A 14,158-nucleotide genomic window follows, 5' to 3' on the forward strand; every position below is an offset into this window, starting at 1 on the left:
TCGGAGAAACCAACACTCCCGGGCGAGGCCTGAGGGGATAGGAAAGGACTCCGAGGAGATTCGCGTGGGTAACAGCGGCGCCTCAGAGCCCCGCTCCGAGCACCGCGCTTCCCTCCCACAGGACTCCCCCCTGGGGACCCGCACCTCACCCCACTTCAAACAGCGCGGGCTATGAGAGACCGAACCCGCCTTCCCTGCCAGGTCCGCATGGCGCATGCGCGGCCCCGCCCCTTCTTGCGTGCTGTGCGCAGCGGCGCCGGCCCCGCCCACGCCCCCGGGGGCCGGTACCGGCCCCCGGGGGCGTGGGCGGGGCCGGCGCCGCCTCTCGCTCTCTCCGCGCCGCCGCGATGGTGGTGGTGCTGTGGCCCCGGCTGCTGTTCGGTTGTTTGGCGCTGCTCCTGTGGCCTCCCGCCACTGCCGAGTTCACCCCCTCCCTAGACAGCGACTTCACCTTCACGCTTCCCGCCGGCCGCAAGGAGTGCTTCTATCAGCCCATGCGCAAGGAGGCCTCGCTGGAGCTCGAGTACCAGGTCGGTTCGGCTGCCGGTTCCCGAGTATGGAAGGGAGGTGCCGCCGGCCCGGCCCGGCCCGGCCCGGCGCGGCCCGGCCGGCGGGAAGGGTTTGGGGAAGGCAGCGGCATCCCCGGTTGCCTTTGCCTCAGCGGCGGCCCCCGGCGGCCTTCCCCCCGGCGAGCTGCGGCGGCGGGAGGCCGCCCCGCTGCCCGCACGTCCTGCGGTAAAGCACCTTTTATCTCGAGGGTGGAAGTTTTGCAAAAGCAGCCTTGTTTAACTGGGCTAACGTTAAGGTCTTGATGCCCTTCTTGGGAAGAGTTGAGTTCCCCGGGTATTTCTGGGGAATATCTCGGCCTTTTTTTTTGTTGTTGTTCTTATTTTTCTTAAAATAAAGACTTTTTTCAGTAGAACAGGCACAGTGAATATTTTCCCATCCTGCTGCTGTGCCTCAAAATTGGCCGGCATCTGTCTTTCTCCACCCCCCACCCCTTTTTTCCCCCCTTCTGCTTCCCAACTGAAAATACAAAGCTGAAATTCCAGATTATTGTCTAATTATTGTAAAGCACAGAACTGAACAAGAATGAAAGATTGATGTGTTTAAGCTTTGTTCAGAGCCCTGTCTTAGCAAAGCAGAAGCTTATTTTGTACTGACCAAGTAGGATTTTATTTTAATCATAATCAAAATTTTATTTTACAGGGAACAAATGTGTATAACTGAGTTTTATTTCCAGTTATTTATGTATAACTGAATTTATTTCCACTCAGGCATAAATTACTGTAGTACAGTAACAATTTGTATTTGAATGTGTAAAAGAGGAGCTCTGTATGTTACTGAAAATAGATTCGTCTTGTACTTAAATATCCTGAATTGGTAGTGGCTAAAGTACAGGAATATCGAATGTAAAGATGCAGGTCATTCTCCAAAGACATCATCCATTAAATACTACGCTGATAGGAAGTTTTGTTCCGGGTGTTTAGATTGTGTCATAGCCTTAAAGGTATATCATGATGTGTGGTTTTTAATTTGATCAGCTGTTAGCTACTTATTTTCCTTGTCCTTTCTCTTCTTTTGGTAAGTCTCCAGTGTTACTTTAAGTCGGTGTAAACTTTGCCCTCAATTTCAGCAGGAGCAGACTGCGATACTTAAATAGCTCACTGGAAAACAAGCAAACAGAAAAATCCCCTAGCATGGGATCATGAAAATGATCCCCCTCTGCCCCCTTATGCAATTACTACTTTCCCTGTAGAGAATGTCTGTAACATAAGAGATGTGGCGATACAACTGTAGCCACGTTATACAGTTAAAGCAGCACAGCTTTGTAATACTCTATGCACTTAGGAGCTAAGGAAGCTAAATGCCTTCAATTCCTTCTGCCTCTGGGAAATCACAATGCCCTGGGAGAATTCAGACCTTCAATCTGCATTAAAAGGCGAGAAGGTCTGCGATACAGCTTTGATTGGTGTAAGACATCTATTCCTGTCTTCTACACTGTTAATTCACCCAATAAAAAGATCCTGGGGATGACACTGCATAGACTGTGTTCTTCTACAAATAGATGTATGTGTATATACATAAAAGTGACAGATCTTAGTTTTAAAATTGCTTTTCTACCACTGAACCTAGCACTGGTACTTACCCATCAATGATGTCTGCCGTAGACATGCTAGAGTTAGCCATCTGTTGGTACTCTTACAGGTTGGCTAACCCTGCCCATTGATAAAATTATATGCATTCTTAAAAACGAATAGGGAAGAGTTCACTATAAGCCCAGCCTAGCATGATTAGATCATGTGTAGTTTAAGATTCGAAATGGCTAAAATGCTTTTGGGTTGAACCAGTTTTTAATCTGTTTCCAGTTAACTTGGTGTGAACTCATGCAGACAGATTCAGCTTTCGGCTTCTTTCTGTGTCAGTTCCCTTACCTAAAAATATTTGCCTTCCCTACTAATGTTGCCATCAGCAATACAAACAGGAATTCCACTGGCTGGAGGGTTTTTTCTGTTTGATTCACAGGTTCTAGATGGAGCAGGATTAGATGTTGATTTTCATCTGCTGTCTCCAAAAGGTGAAACTCTAGTTTTTGATGAAAGAAAATCAGATGGAGTTCATACGTAAGTTTAAAATCTTCAAACTTACAGGCATTACATAAAGTACTTTTTTGATTTCTTTAACAAATATAACTAAAATAAAGTTTGAGTACTTATTATTCCTTGGTATTACAGAAGACACAGGACAGTTTGAGAATACTGATTACCTCTCTGTAAGCACTGAATGCTTTTTACATGGATCTTACCAGGGGAGTGAAGGATATTTTTGTTTTAATGATAGCTGTTTCTGGTCAGTGAACAAAAATAATTATTGTGACGTTGAACAAGGTCTCTACATCTAATATCAAAAGATCTTGTCAGTCATATAATAATAAGCTGAGAAATCCCCTATTTTTCCAGTCCTTTTGTCAAAATATCTAGCAATTATTGTAATTTTACTGTAGAGCATAAGAATTCCACTCATGGTATAGCTTTTTCGTAATGATTAACAATGATTCAAAATCCCAATCAAGGAAAATCGCTGTCTTCATCATTTTATGCCTTTAGAGTCAGTGGCATTGTTTTGCTGTGACTCTGTGATCTGTAATGTGGCTTTAGACTTCTTACTTTATATAAAAAGCATATTCAGTTATTTCTAAGTGCATGATTGTCAGTCTTAAAGACGAAAATTTGCTTACAAAAACTCACTTTTTGAGAACCAGCATAAAAAGTGTAGTTAAGTTAATGAGATTTGGCTTATATACACAGGGTGGAAACAGAAGATGGGGATTACATGTTCTGCTTTGACAACACATTCAGTACCATTTCTGAAAAGGTGATTTTCTTTGAACTGATCTTGGACAATATGGGAGAAGACGGACAAGATCAGGAAGACTGGAAGAAGTACGTTACAGGCACAGATCTCCTAGATATGAAATTGGAAGACATTCTGGTTAGTATTTGATCTTTAATTCTCTTCAATGTAAGAACATTCAGGAAAAAACTCAACATCATTTAGCCATTCTGCTTTGGTCGGGATACTATTCCAGTTCCATATATCACTTTTTCTGATGCATTAATGCTAGCACCACGGATCTCTTGCTTCCACACAGAAATTTAAGAATACTTTCAGAATAGACCCTGAATCAGCAAGAAGACATTGCCTAGCTCTCAAAGTCACTGTTTCCAATTCAGCTTCCTTTCTTCCTACTGCTAAAGTAGGACACTTTTCCCTAGCAGCAATGAAATGAATATTTATAGTGTTAAAGTATTGCTTAATCCCAGTGATGTAGTTGGAATCACTGCATAGATTTTTTTTTTATCAATGTTTGAAAATAAAGTACTGTGTTAGCCTCTTCTTCCCATCTTCGCACAGTACCCCAACCAGTGTATGGATTAATAGTTCTATCTTCAATAATTTATATATTACTTTATTAGTTTTTTTCCCCAAAAAATTTTGTTTCATCTTTTCAAAGTAATAAACAGGACAGGAGTTAATCTGTACTACACTGCAGGTTCACCTTTGCAGACCTTCATAGAATGGTAATGATAGAATCATAGAATGGTTTAGGTTGGAAAGGACCTTGAAAATCATCAAGTTCCAACCCCCCTGCCATAGGCAGGGACACCTCCCACTAGACCAGGTTGCAATGTTTGCTTAAACTGTACACTGACACTATTTGATGTAGGATGAAGACTACTGCTGAGTCAAAGCTTTTATTTCCTTTTATGATCATTAAATGTTGAGATTACTCTAGAAATAGAGGATTGTTTGGTGTCCTCTGCCACTGTTCTTAGTGCTTGGTAGGATGCAGTAAGCCATTGTCTGTTTGCTGGTAGTTACCAACAACAGGTATCTTAATAAAAAAAGCCCAAACCCCAAACAAAACTAAAACAAACCAAAGCCCCAAACCAACATCCACAAACACTTACTGAATACACTGGTGTACAGAATGGCATTGATTGTATTCTATTTATTACAATAAACAAAATGCAGATTTTTAAACAACAAAACAAAATGTTTATGATCTTTTATAAGTGTATGATACGCTTTTAAGTAGTTAAAATCAAACATAGAATATGAAAAGCTATCCAGATATTCTTTAAAATTGGCAATCAAGACAATTAGAAAAAACAAAGTTTATAGGGGAAATTGCGAAGAAAATCCCTCTCACTAACTGCAAGCAATACTTGAAAGGATTTTACAGCTACTTGTGTACATACTGCTCTCTCTTCCAAAAGAAAAAGAAATGCAGAACTTGCCTTTATTTGAGAGCCTTGCAGATCTTATGAAGTAGGTAATTTTTGTAAAGCTAACATTAGCGTTTGATGGTTTACTTAGTTAAGTTATATACCTTACTTGCAAGTTCTGTGAGGACTTACATAAACACTTAGCAGTTTAACTTTTTAAACAACATATTTGCTGGGGAAAATGGGGAATTCTGTCTTATTTTTAAAGCTCTATGGTGTTGATGTTTCTTATTGTGTAACTTATGAACTTTAGTATAATCATAAAATTATTTGGCTTCCAAAAACAGCTCTTTTGAAATATTTGTTAAATATGGAACAGAGAAAGCGTCCATGGAGAAAATGTTACTGGTGGGTTTAACCTTTTGGGGGTTTTGTTTGGTTGGTTTGTTGCTTTTTCTTTTTTTTTTTTTTTTTTTTTTATAGCCTGTTACTGTGCACATTACTTTTCTCACTACAAATTACTTCACAGTCCCATAATTATATCAAGAACCTAAATCAGCACTTCATGAGATCAGCTTTTAGGTTGTGACTATCTGATATGGTGTGGATGAAACTTTTAACAGATTATAGGACCAGGCATTGACTTTGTAAACACAGAATAAGGAGTAGATCTTGAGCTGCTGCTGTTACAGCCAGAGTGTTCATGTACTTCCTCTGGTTCCCTGAGATGCACTGTGTCCTTTGTAGGACCTCCACTTGTCCTATTGACAATTTATTGTCAAAATTCTGCTTTAGTATCAAAGCTGAAGCAGCAGTTTATCACCACTACAGAGAAAACAACAACAACAAAAAAATGGGAATATAACATTACTGTACTACTTTTCTTTTGCTACGTCTATCGTCCTGATGGTAGTCTGCATTAAAAAGTGCCTTAATTTAATTATTCAGCAGGAAAAAAACCACCCTATGTTTGTTTCCTACTACGTGACTTGAGACTAGTTCTGTAGAGATCACTGCTTTTTACTTGTCTGAATACGTGGAATCACAGTTCCCCAAGATACATGGAATATTAAAAAAACTAATTTTAGGTTTGATTTCTCTCTCCTTTCCCTAGCCTGTAACAGGAAAAAGCCAAGTTACTATAGAACCTTAATTCTGTGTTAATTAAGCCTTTTTAGGTGATGTAAAATAAATAGGCTAGACAAATTAATGAAAACTCTGCAATGAGGTATATATTTCAAAGTGAAATTAACTGTCTACCTGGCAAGAAATTAAATTACAGGTGGTAATACAGTATTAATATTTTGTATATGTTGCAAGCTAAAAATTTAATTCGGGTGTATGTTTTTTTCTTCTAAAAAGACTCTTTTATTACTTACCAGGAATCCATCAACAGTGTCAAAACCAGATTAAGCAAAAGTGTCCAGATCCAGACCCTACTCAGAGCATTCGAGGCTCGTGACCGCAATATACAAGAAAGCAACTTTGACAGAGTGAATTTCTGGTCCATGGTCAACTTGGGAGTAATGGTGGTGGTATCAGCTGTTCAGGTTTACATGTTGAAAAGTCTCTTTGAAGATAAGAGGAAAAGTAGAACTTGATATTCAGTATGATCATAACAGGTATGGGGGAAGAGGGGAAGCAATAAACTACTACAGTAAAGAAAAAAAAAAAAACCCATGACCTTTCAGATTTTTTTGAACAGGCAGTAGACATCAGGTTTTCAATTCACTTTGGGCTTTTTGGTTGTTTTTTTTGGCAGTGGTGGTCATGTTTGTTTTGTTGGGTTTTTTGGTTGTGTTTGTTTTGTGGGTGTTTGGTTTTGTTTGTTTTTTTGTTTTTTTTTTTTTTGTTTGTTTTTTTTTTTTTAACATGGACAGAATGCCTTGCCCCAAGCTCTTCCATTTTTGCAAATACTACTAACTTTTTTTGTACTTGTAGCATTTGTTAATGATTGTTAATGACTAACTTATGTATAGTGCACAGGATGCTTGGTGCATATGCAAAGAAATGTTAATACTATAATTTTTTCATGTTCACATAAAACTTTAAATGTTAACTTAAACATTGGTTTATTTGTTGTTAAACATAGAGTGAATTTACACATGTGCCTAAGTGTTTACAGGATTAGGGCCCACAGGGGTAGTCTGTAGTTACTGTCATTTAAAGTTACATGTTTTTAAAAATCTTCAGCTTTTGGTGTATGGCATAGCATCATGGAGAAACACTGGGCTAACATTGTGAGAACAAAGTGAGAACTCTTTTTTTTTTTTATACAGATGACTAACATCAGCACTTTAAAAAAGCACCATCAATGTGAAATTGAGTCAGTGTTGAAAAGAATTGGAGAAAATAGGTGTAATTCCTGTTCATAAAGATTTCTGTCCTGTAGTTGTATAACCCTATTCTCCTTTTTGGCTGTTACATGAGATTCAAGAGACAAGTGACTACATGGTATACAAACAAATGCACACACACACTGAAGTATGGTTTGCAAACTCTCAGATACTGTAACCTTATGTAATAGATAGTTTTCAAGAAGTTATTTCTGATATTATTCTTTCCCTTTAATAAAGGGGGGGTGGTGGTGGTGTGTCACAGTATGTGAAAACATTACCTTAATGTTAATTTTTGTAGTCTCCCAATCCTTCTTATTTGCCAATTTATTTTTTATTAGTTTTTGTCTACTACATGTATGACTAATGTAGCAGTTAATAGGGTAACTTACATAGGCATGAAAAACCAAAGCTGTTCACCTAAACTTTCCCCTTTTGCTCACCCTCACAAGTCTTTTAATTCTTTAAGTACACTCAGTTCATGAGCAGTGTTTCTATATCTAGCTATTTATATGAGTAAGGCATGAATTACATGAGCAATAAGTACAGGCTTCAAATTTTAGGACTGACTGAAGATGTAGTATCACTTAACTAAGACAACACTATCCTCAAATCAGTAATTTGTATTTTCTAGATGAAGTGGCTTTTAACAGTGTAGTGCAGGTATGGAGAATTTTTGCCAAAACCCCTGGTGTGTGAGAATTAACTTTTTTTAATAGTTCGGAGTTCGTAATTTTTACAGTGTGCCAAGTCACTGAAATTTCCTGTATAAGTGTGTTAAACTACTTTCTCAAAAAACACTTTTTTAAAAGTGTTTTAAAAAGAGTGTATGTATTAGTGTTGTGCCTGTTATTGGGTCATCTGGGTATGAACAGCAGAATTGCAACTTTGAGACTTTCTGTGATTAAAAATTTTATGGAGCTAAAACAGGGTCAGTAAACACATGAAGAAACACTTTGTTCAAATGAAGGGCTAAAGTACATAGAAACAGCACTTCAGCTTCAACTTCAGACAACAGCTTTTATAAGCAAACGTATTATTCCTCACAGCACTTGGTAGAGAGGCTACAAAGGCTGTTGAGCTACTTTTTCTTTCTGCAAAGCTCTGTCCAAAAAACTATTGTTTCCCTTTAGGGTTCTGTGTACCTTTTTTTCCACATGATGCTTTCTATTCTAAATCGCCTGGAGTTAGAAAGCTTATTTCTGTGATCAGCAAAGTCTAGGAAAAATGAATTCTTTCTGCTAGAGGGGCAAATAATATTTTCCTGCCATTTCCCTGTACGTCCCCCAGTACTGATATACTACGTTTGTACATGAGGGCATAAGCCAAAGCTCACTGAAGTCAACTTCCAAGGTTTTGATCAGGTCCCTTCAGCACAGGCAAATAAGATTTTTAGGGCTCTGCCCCTTTTGCTAGAAGAGGAGATCTATCATCATTTACATCACCATGAGTGTGATGCTACAACCCATCCACAAAATGCTGAACCAGCTCTGTGAAGCTGCGACTTCAACATCTACCTCTTATATCAAAGCTACTAGATTCTAGATTTCAGCTTAGACCTCCAACAGCTAAGTTCTGCCAAGTTTTTCAAGGGCACCTCAAGGGGTTAGGTTCGCCAGCTGCTCTGCCTCTCTGACAGTGGTTATACATCCAGTGGCAAAACAGTATGGTGTATTAGCTTAAGCTGCTAATGAATGCAGACTTCTCTGATCAAAGGCAGAAGACAACTGCAGCAGTTTCTCCAATTACAAATAGTCTCTGGTAGAAGCAAAATAATGCAACAATTGTCAGCAGAGTTCATCTGGAAGAAATTATTGTTTTGCAACTAAGAGCTCTGACTCTATTTTCTCCCCACTCAAGGTTCATTATAGAAGATGAAACAGGGAATAACTATAAAGGTAACTGCTTTGACTTTGGCAGCTGGAATATGTTGATCATAGGTGAAGGATTTACATTTAAACATGCAGCTGAAAAAAAGTTTAGTAGATCGCTTTTGATTGTATAAGATTTACAAAGGAGAATATAAATCTAATTTTTTTTTCTTAATGGACTTTTTATTCACAATTTAAATGTTTTAAGACTTGCAGATGTTGAATAAAGTTATGCAAAACTCAGATTTTCAATAAATGAAGTTTAAACCTGTTTGTGGTCTTCATTTTATAATGAAGGAAGAATGCTTTACTTACAAATGCTGCAAAAGATTGAGGACTGTAAGCTAACAAGAACTTTATTTTTAGTAATGGAGCTTTTTCATTTCTTCGTCTTGCAGGTTCAAATTCTGTTCTTATTCAGTTACCCAAAACCTTATCAATGCACATAACTTCAGATTTACACAGATGTCAGATCAGAACGACACCAACTTCTGATCTTGATAACTTCAAAACTAAATGTATTTTCTGTTACCATCAGATGCATGTCAGGTATGAGCCTTAACTATTTTTCCCCCCCCCAATATTTGAAACTTAATACTTATATTCCATATTGCACCTGTAGTTTATTACACACACACACACACACACAGAATGGCACAGCTTCCAGTTATGCAAGGCAGTAAGGTTAAGAGAAATTCCAGAAAGAACAGTAGGTACCGTCTTGTGCAAAATTATAGTAAAGGTCAATAATACTACTGAGACTAGTAAAATTGTGTGTTCAAAGCAAGAGACAGCAAAACCCTTAGGCCAGCTTAAATCAAGATAGCTTGGTATTAAATCAGCACCTAGGACTTTGGGAAACTATTTGTCTAGTTGAGTGTTACTTCTTAGTAACCAAACCAAGTCCCAAGTTTCTCACCTGAAAAAAAAAAAAAACCAAACAGAAAAAAAAGAAATATTCCAAGGAACAGATTATGGGAATCTGTAAGCTTGTGATACCAAAGACGGCGACAAATTGACACTTGAACTCAAAAATCACTTTACTGCTCTAACCCAATGGCCTTTTCAGCAAGGATTTTACAGAAGGTACTTGGTCTTGATACATTGTTCTAACTTCTGTGCATGTTTGTGTTTCCAAATAAAAGCAGCACATAAGTCACATGAAACCGAGAAGAGTTAAAAAATAAAGGTTTTTTCAGCAGCAAACATCAACTGACAGGATCTGATGACCTGTTGAGTGCTTCCATTAAATCTTATATTTTCCTCCTTTAAAGAAACAATTTATTTTACAGTGTAAGTATTTTCATTTCTGATTAAGTATAGTCAACATATTGAAAATAAACACCAAGAAAAAAATAGAAGGAAAAGAAGAAAGTAGTATCACACAGTATCAAACTGTAGCAATTAAGGATCCCATAATATAAATTACTAGTAGTTATTAATATGTAATAATTTTGCATTAGTCATAAGAGAATACACAAGATCCTGAGACTAAAAGCTCAGCAGTTTGGAGCAGGTTTTTTTTCAGCTTAATCAAGTAATACACATGACAAATCCAAGCCTGTTTACCATTTCATAAGACTTCTGAGAAACCTGGGCCTGTCCGGAAGCCTGCTAACCACATTGTTCAAATAATGAAACAGGAACTTCCTTTTTGTACTGCGTCTTGAATCGATGAAATAGATACCATAAAATACTAAGGTACAACATTATGTTGCCAGATTGGGCAATTAATTGTAGAAGGCACAGTGGTTTGACTTGAAAAGGGACACGCACAGTGAAAACTAACAAAAGCCATTTTGGACAAAGACATCAGTGCAAAAGTTCCCTTTCCTGGTCTCTCAAAGTGTGCGCTGTGACAAATTATGCCTTCTGCTTTAACTTCTTACGTACAACACAACACTTTCGTACCTCAGACCGGCACAAGTGCAGTGCATCTCACGTACTCAGCAGCACAGCACTTCCTTGTTCAGCTCTGCTTACTTGTCAGCCTGCAGCATTATCCTCAGAGTCCATGACCACGTGGTACGGCGGCAAGACTACCTTGTTAAAAATGTCATTCAACCAGCCACAGCAGTTACTTTTTTTTTCCCTTTCCTATTTTTAAAACAAATATTTACATGGCAATCTGTCTTAAAGATAACTCATCCCCAACAGTTAATTAAGCCAGCCTGTTACTAAGTAGATTGAGCTATATCTGACATCTTTAAAAACTAAGAGTTCCTGTGCCTTCCTTAGTTTCAAAGAACTCTTTGAGACTGTTTCATTTTAAGACTTACCAATGCTGAGAAATGGCTTATATTAAGCCCTGCCTTTTGCATGCCTTCCCCCTGCTCCCGTAGTGCCCCATCACAGAAACTCACTATTCATACAGAAGGAATGCTAGTACAGAGATGAGCAAGCACCATATTCATAAACTACTGCACAGCAGATCAAAATATGCCTTATTGTTAGTTTTGAAAATAAAATCATATAATATACTTAAGGCAATGGTTGATTTTTTAATCACAGGTAAAGATAATAAAACTAACAAAAATAATATAAAAAAATAATAGTAAGCACATCTACACTGCTCAAGTTTCACCAGAAGTATCTGAATTACATCATCTTGTCTCATGCTATCAATTGCTATAGTTGAGGGCAGTTAATGAGACTTGGTACCCCATATAGCTCACAAGTCCCTTTCTTCCCTTAGCGTGTACTGAATTTCTGGAAACAAGATATCCTTCCTCCCTCTCCATCAGTTACCTGCCAAATAGGAATAACGGGCATGTAAGGAAGGCATAGAGTTGCCAAGATGTTCTAAAAGCATGTCTCTCTAGTCTGTAGCTTTATTTCAATGTTATGTTAAAATGACCTGACATTAACCATCTTACTAAGGTCATTTTTGTATTATGCTGGAGGATTTCAGGGAGTGGTAAAAATCAAAGTCAAGTCAAAAGATACCCATGATCGTCCATACAAAGAGTTTCTGACAGTTCAATCAATCACAGTTCCAAACAGTTAATGAGAAGTCTCTCGATTACACTCTGAACAGGAACAGGGTAGAACTGGGCCCCGGCCCCACCCCCGCCCCACCCCCCTCAAGCCCTGAGCACGCTTCAGCCATTATTCATTTATGCTGCCTGTCCTGAAATCATTCTTCAATCATTCTTCCCAGTCACTTTTCTCCCACAAGATGACACCACAAGACTGGGAAAAAGGAAGCAGGCTCAGGCACCAAGTGGCCAAACAAATAGGAGTTTCCATTTTAAGGCTTCAGCACTTACCTCTGAATGACTGTGAGACAGGTGAGCACATACAATACCTGAGCTCATTACCATAAGCAGGGAAGAAAAAACATGGGCGGAAAGAAGGCAAGGCTTGAATCAGCAATTTTTTTTTTTTTTTTAACCGTCCATCAAATGCTGTCTTTTTAAAAAGCGTTTCACCGGCCACTTCCTTAAAAATAATAACCACCATTGTAATTAAATACCTTCAAGTTGTTTCTCATTGTATTACTTGCACTTGTGTATTTCTACATGTAAATACACATATTACATATATTTATATATACACACATACTTTTCTGCAACAAGCCAGTTAGACTCCCTAGTCAGTTTGTCAGAAAGGACAATTCTGAGTATCCTCAGTGTCCTCCTGGTGTACTTTTTTTTTTTTTTGTACAAAACCCATCACTTTCCCTAACCAAGGAACTCTGCATCATTATCTTGATCTATTCTTAGTTCTATCTTATATTCTTCCCTTTTTCAGTCTCACCTTTTCCTCCTGCTACCACTACAAATAAAGTTTAACATCCTACAGCCTGAAAACCTTCCTAATTGTTCATTCATTATTTCCCTTTCCCTGAATTTCCAAGCATTGTTGATAATCTCTAGAATTTAATTATCTTCCTGCTTTCCAATCTCTGCTATCATGCAACCAATTTCTCAAGTATGAATACCAAGTTAGAGCAAGCAAATGAAAACAGAGGCAACCTTAGTAATGTTCATGAATGACAGAAACATGTACGTAGCAAGGCAGTAATTGTCACATTGGATGATGACAGAAGTGAATGCAGTAACAGCAACAGTTTTGTAAGTACTCATTAGTAAGTGGCAGAGCACAAATGGAGTACTTTGAAATAGTACTTACAGAAGAACAAACTTTATTTAGACCAAGACAGAACTATTAATTAGCTTCTTGCTATAAAGAAGGTTTTGAAGCGAATGAGTTTATCATTTGCAGATATCAAGATTGCAAGTTAATGCTACCACACTGGATATTAGGTAAACAGATGACTAGGAACCACAGGGAAGTCAGTTAATGCCGAATACAAAATAGCTAATAATGGGAATATAACAGAATACTGTCAAATTCAGAAACTGGAAACATCAATTAGAACAAGTGAAAGAGATATACACTGGTGAAATAATATCAGTGAACAGATTAGGAGAAAGATTATATAACTGTATGAGCTACAGCTGTCTAATATCTAATATCTGCAAGGCAAAATATTTTGGTATGAACGAAAACCGGAACAACTGTTGATGTTACAGATCTCAATGCTGGAATATGAAAAAGTCTGATTAAAATAATAGCAGAGATGGACTAGCTGAGAGGAACATTAAGGGATCCAGAAATGTAAAACAGATAAAAAAACACATCATGACAATACAAAATCTTCTGTTTCATTGTTGCTGAACAACAGGAGTAAGAGACTACCAAAAGCATCGAATTCCAAACTCATTCTCAGATCTTCCACAGCTTCTATTTGCACTTATCTTTTGCTTTTCTTTCTATTGGCCTGCACTATCTTTTCTAAGAGATGGTCATTCCCCTTTCAACCTCTTTCAGGGACTCCAAGGAGTCTCTTTTCCCCCCCCCATCTTTCTCTTCTTTACCTACAGATGATCCAATTTACAAAAAAAAAAAAAAAAAAAACAAACAACCCAAACACACAAACACACACAACCACACAACTCTTCTACAAACTTTAGGTTGAATTCCAATATTCCAATTTTTTTTCCTCATGCATTATTGTTTTTCTGACCAAACTAGGGATCTCAATAGATCTGACAGTCCACATGGTTGTTTAGCCCTCAGCTTAAATTCAGTGTCGACCAAACTCAGTTCACCATCCTAACCCCTTTTCTCCATTTCTAGAAAATATCATACCCTTAACTTCAGTGTTACTTTTCATTCAGGCAGATGTGAAGGAACTAGAAGTGACACAATTTAA

General features: G+C 38.0%; 1 protein-coding gene across 1 annotated transcript; it reads left to right on the forward strand.

Moving 5' to 3' along the window:
- Positions 1-347: 347 nt before the first annotated feature.
- TMED5 (transmembrane p24 trafficking protein 5) lies at positions 348-6,914 on the forward strand (the record flags this gene model as incomplete). Its single annotated transcript, XM_082483321.1, has 4 exons — positions 348-530; positions 2,527-2,624; positions 3,309-3,492; positions 6,113-6,914. 4 exons carry the CDS (start codon positions 348-350, stop codon positions 6,329-6,331), a joined length of 684 nt encoding a protein of 227 aa, XP_082339447.1. The 3' UTR covers positions 6,332-6,914.
- Between the last annotated feature and the right edge of the window lie 7,244 nt (positions 6,915-14,158).

Source organism: Vanellus vanellus (genome assembly GCF_965231255.1).
Source record: "Vanellus vanellus genome assembly, chromosome: 5".
Taxonomy (NCBI): domain Eukaryota; kingdom Metazoa; phylum Chordata; class Aves; order Charadriiformes; family Charadriidae; genus Vanellus; species Vanellus vanellus.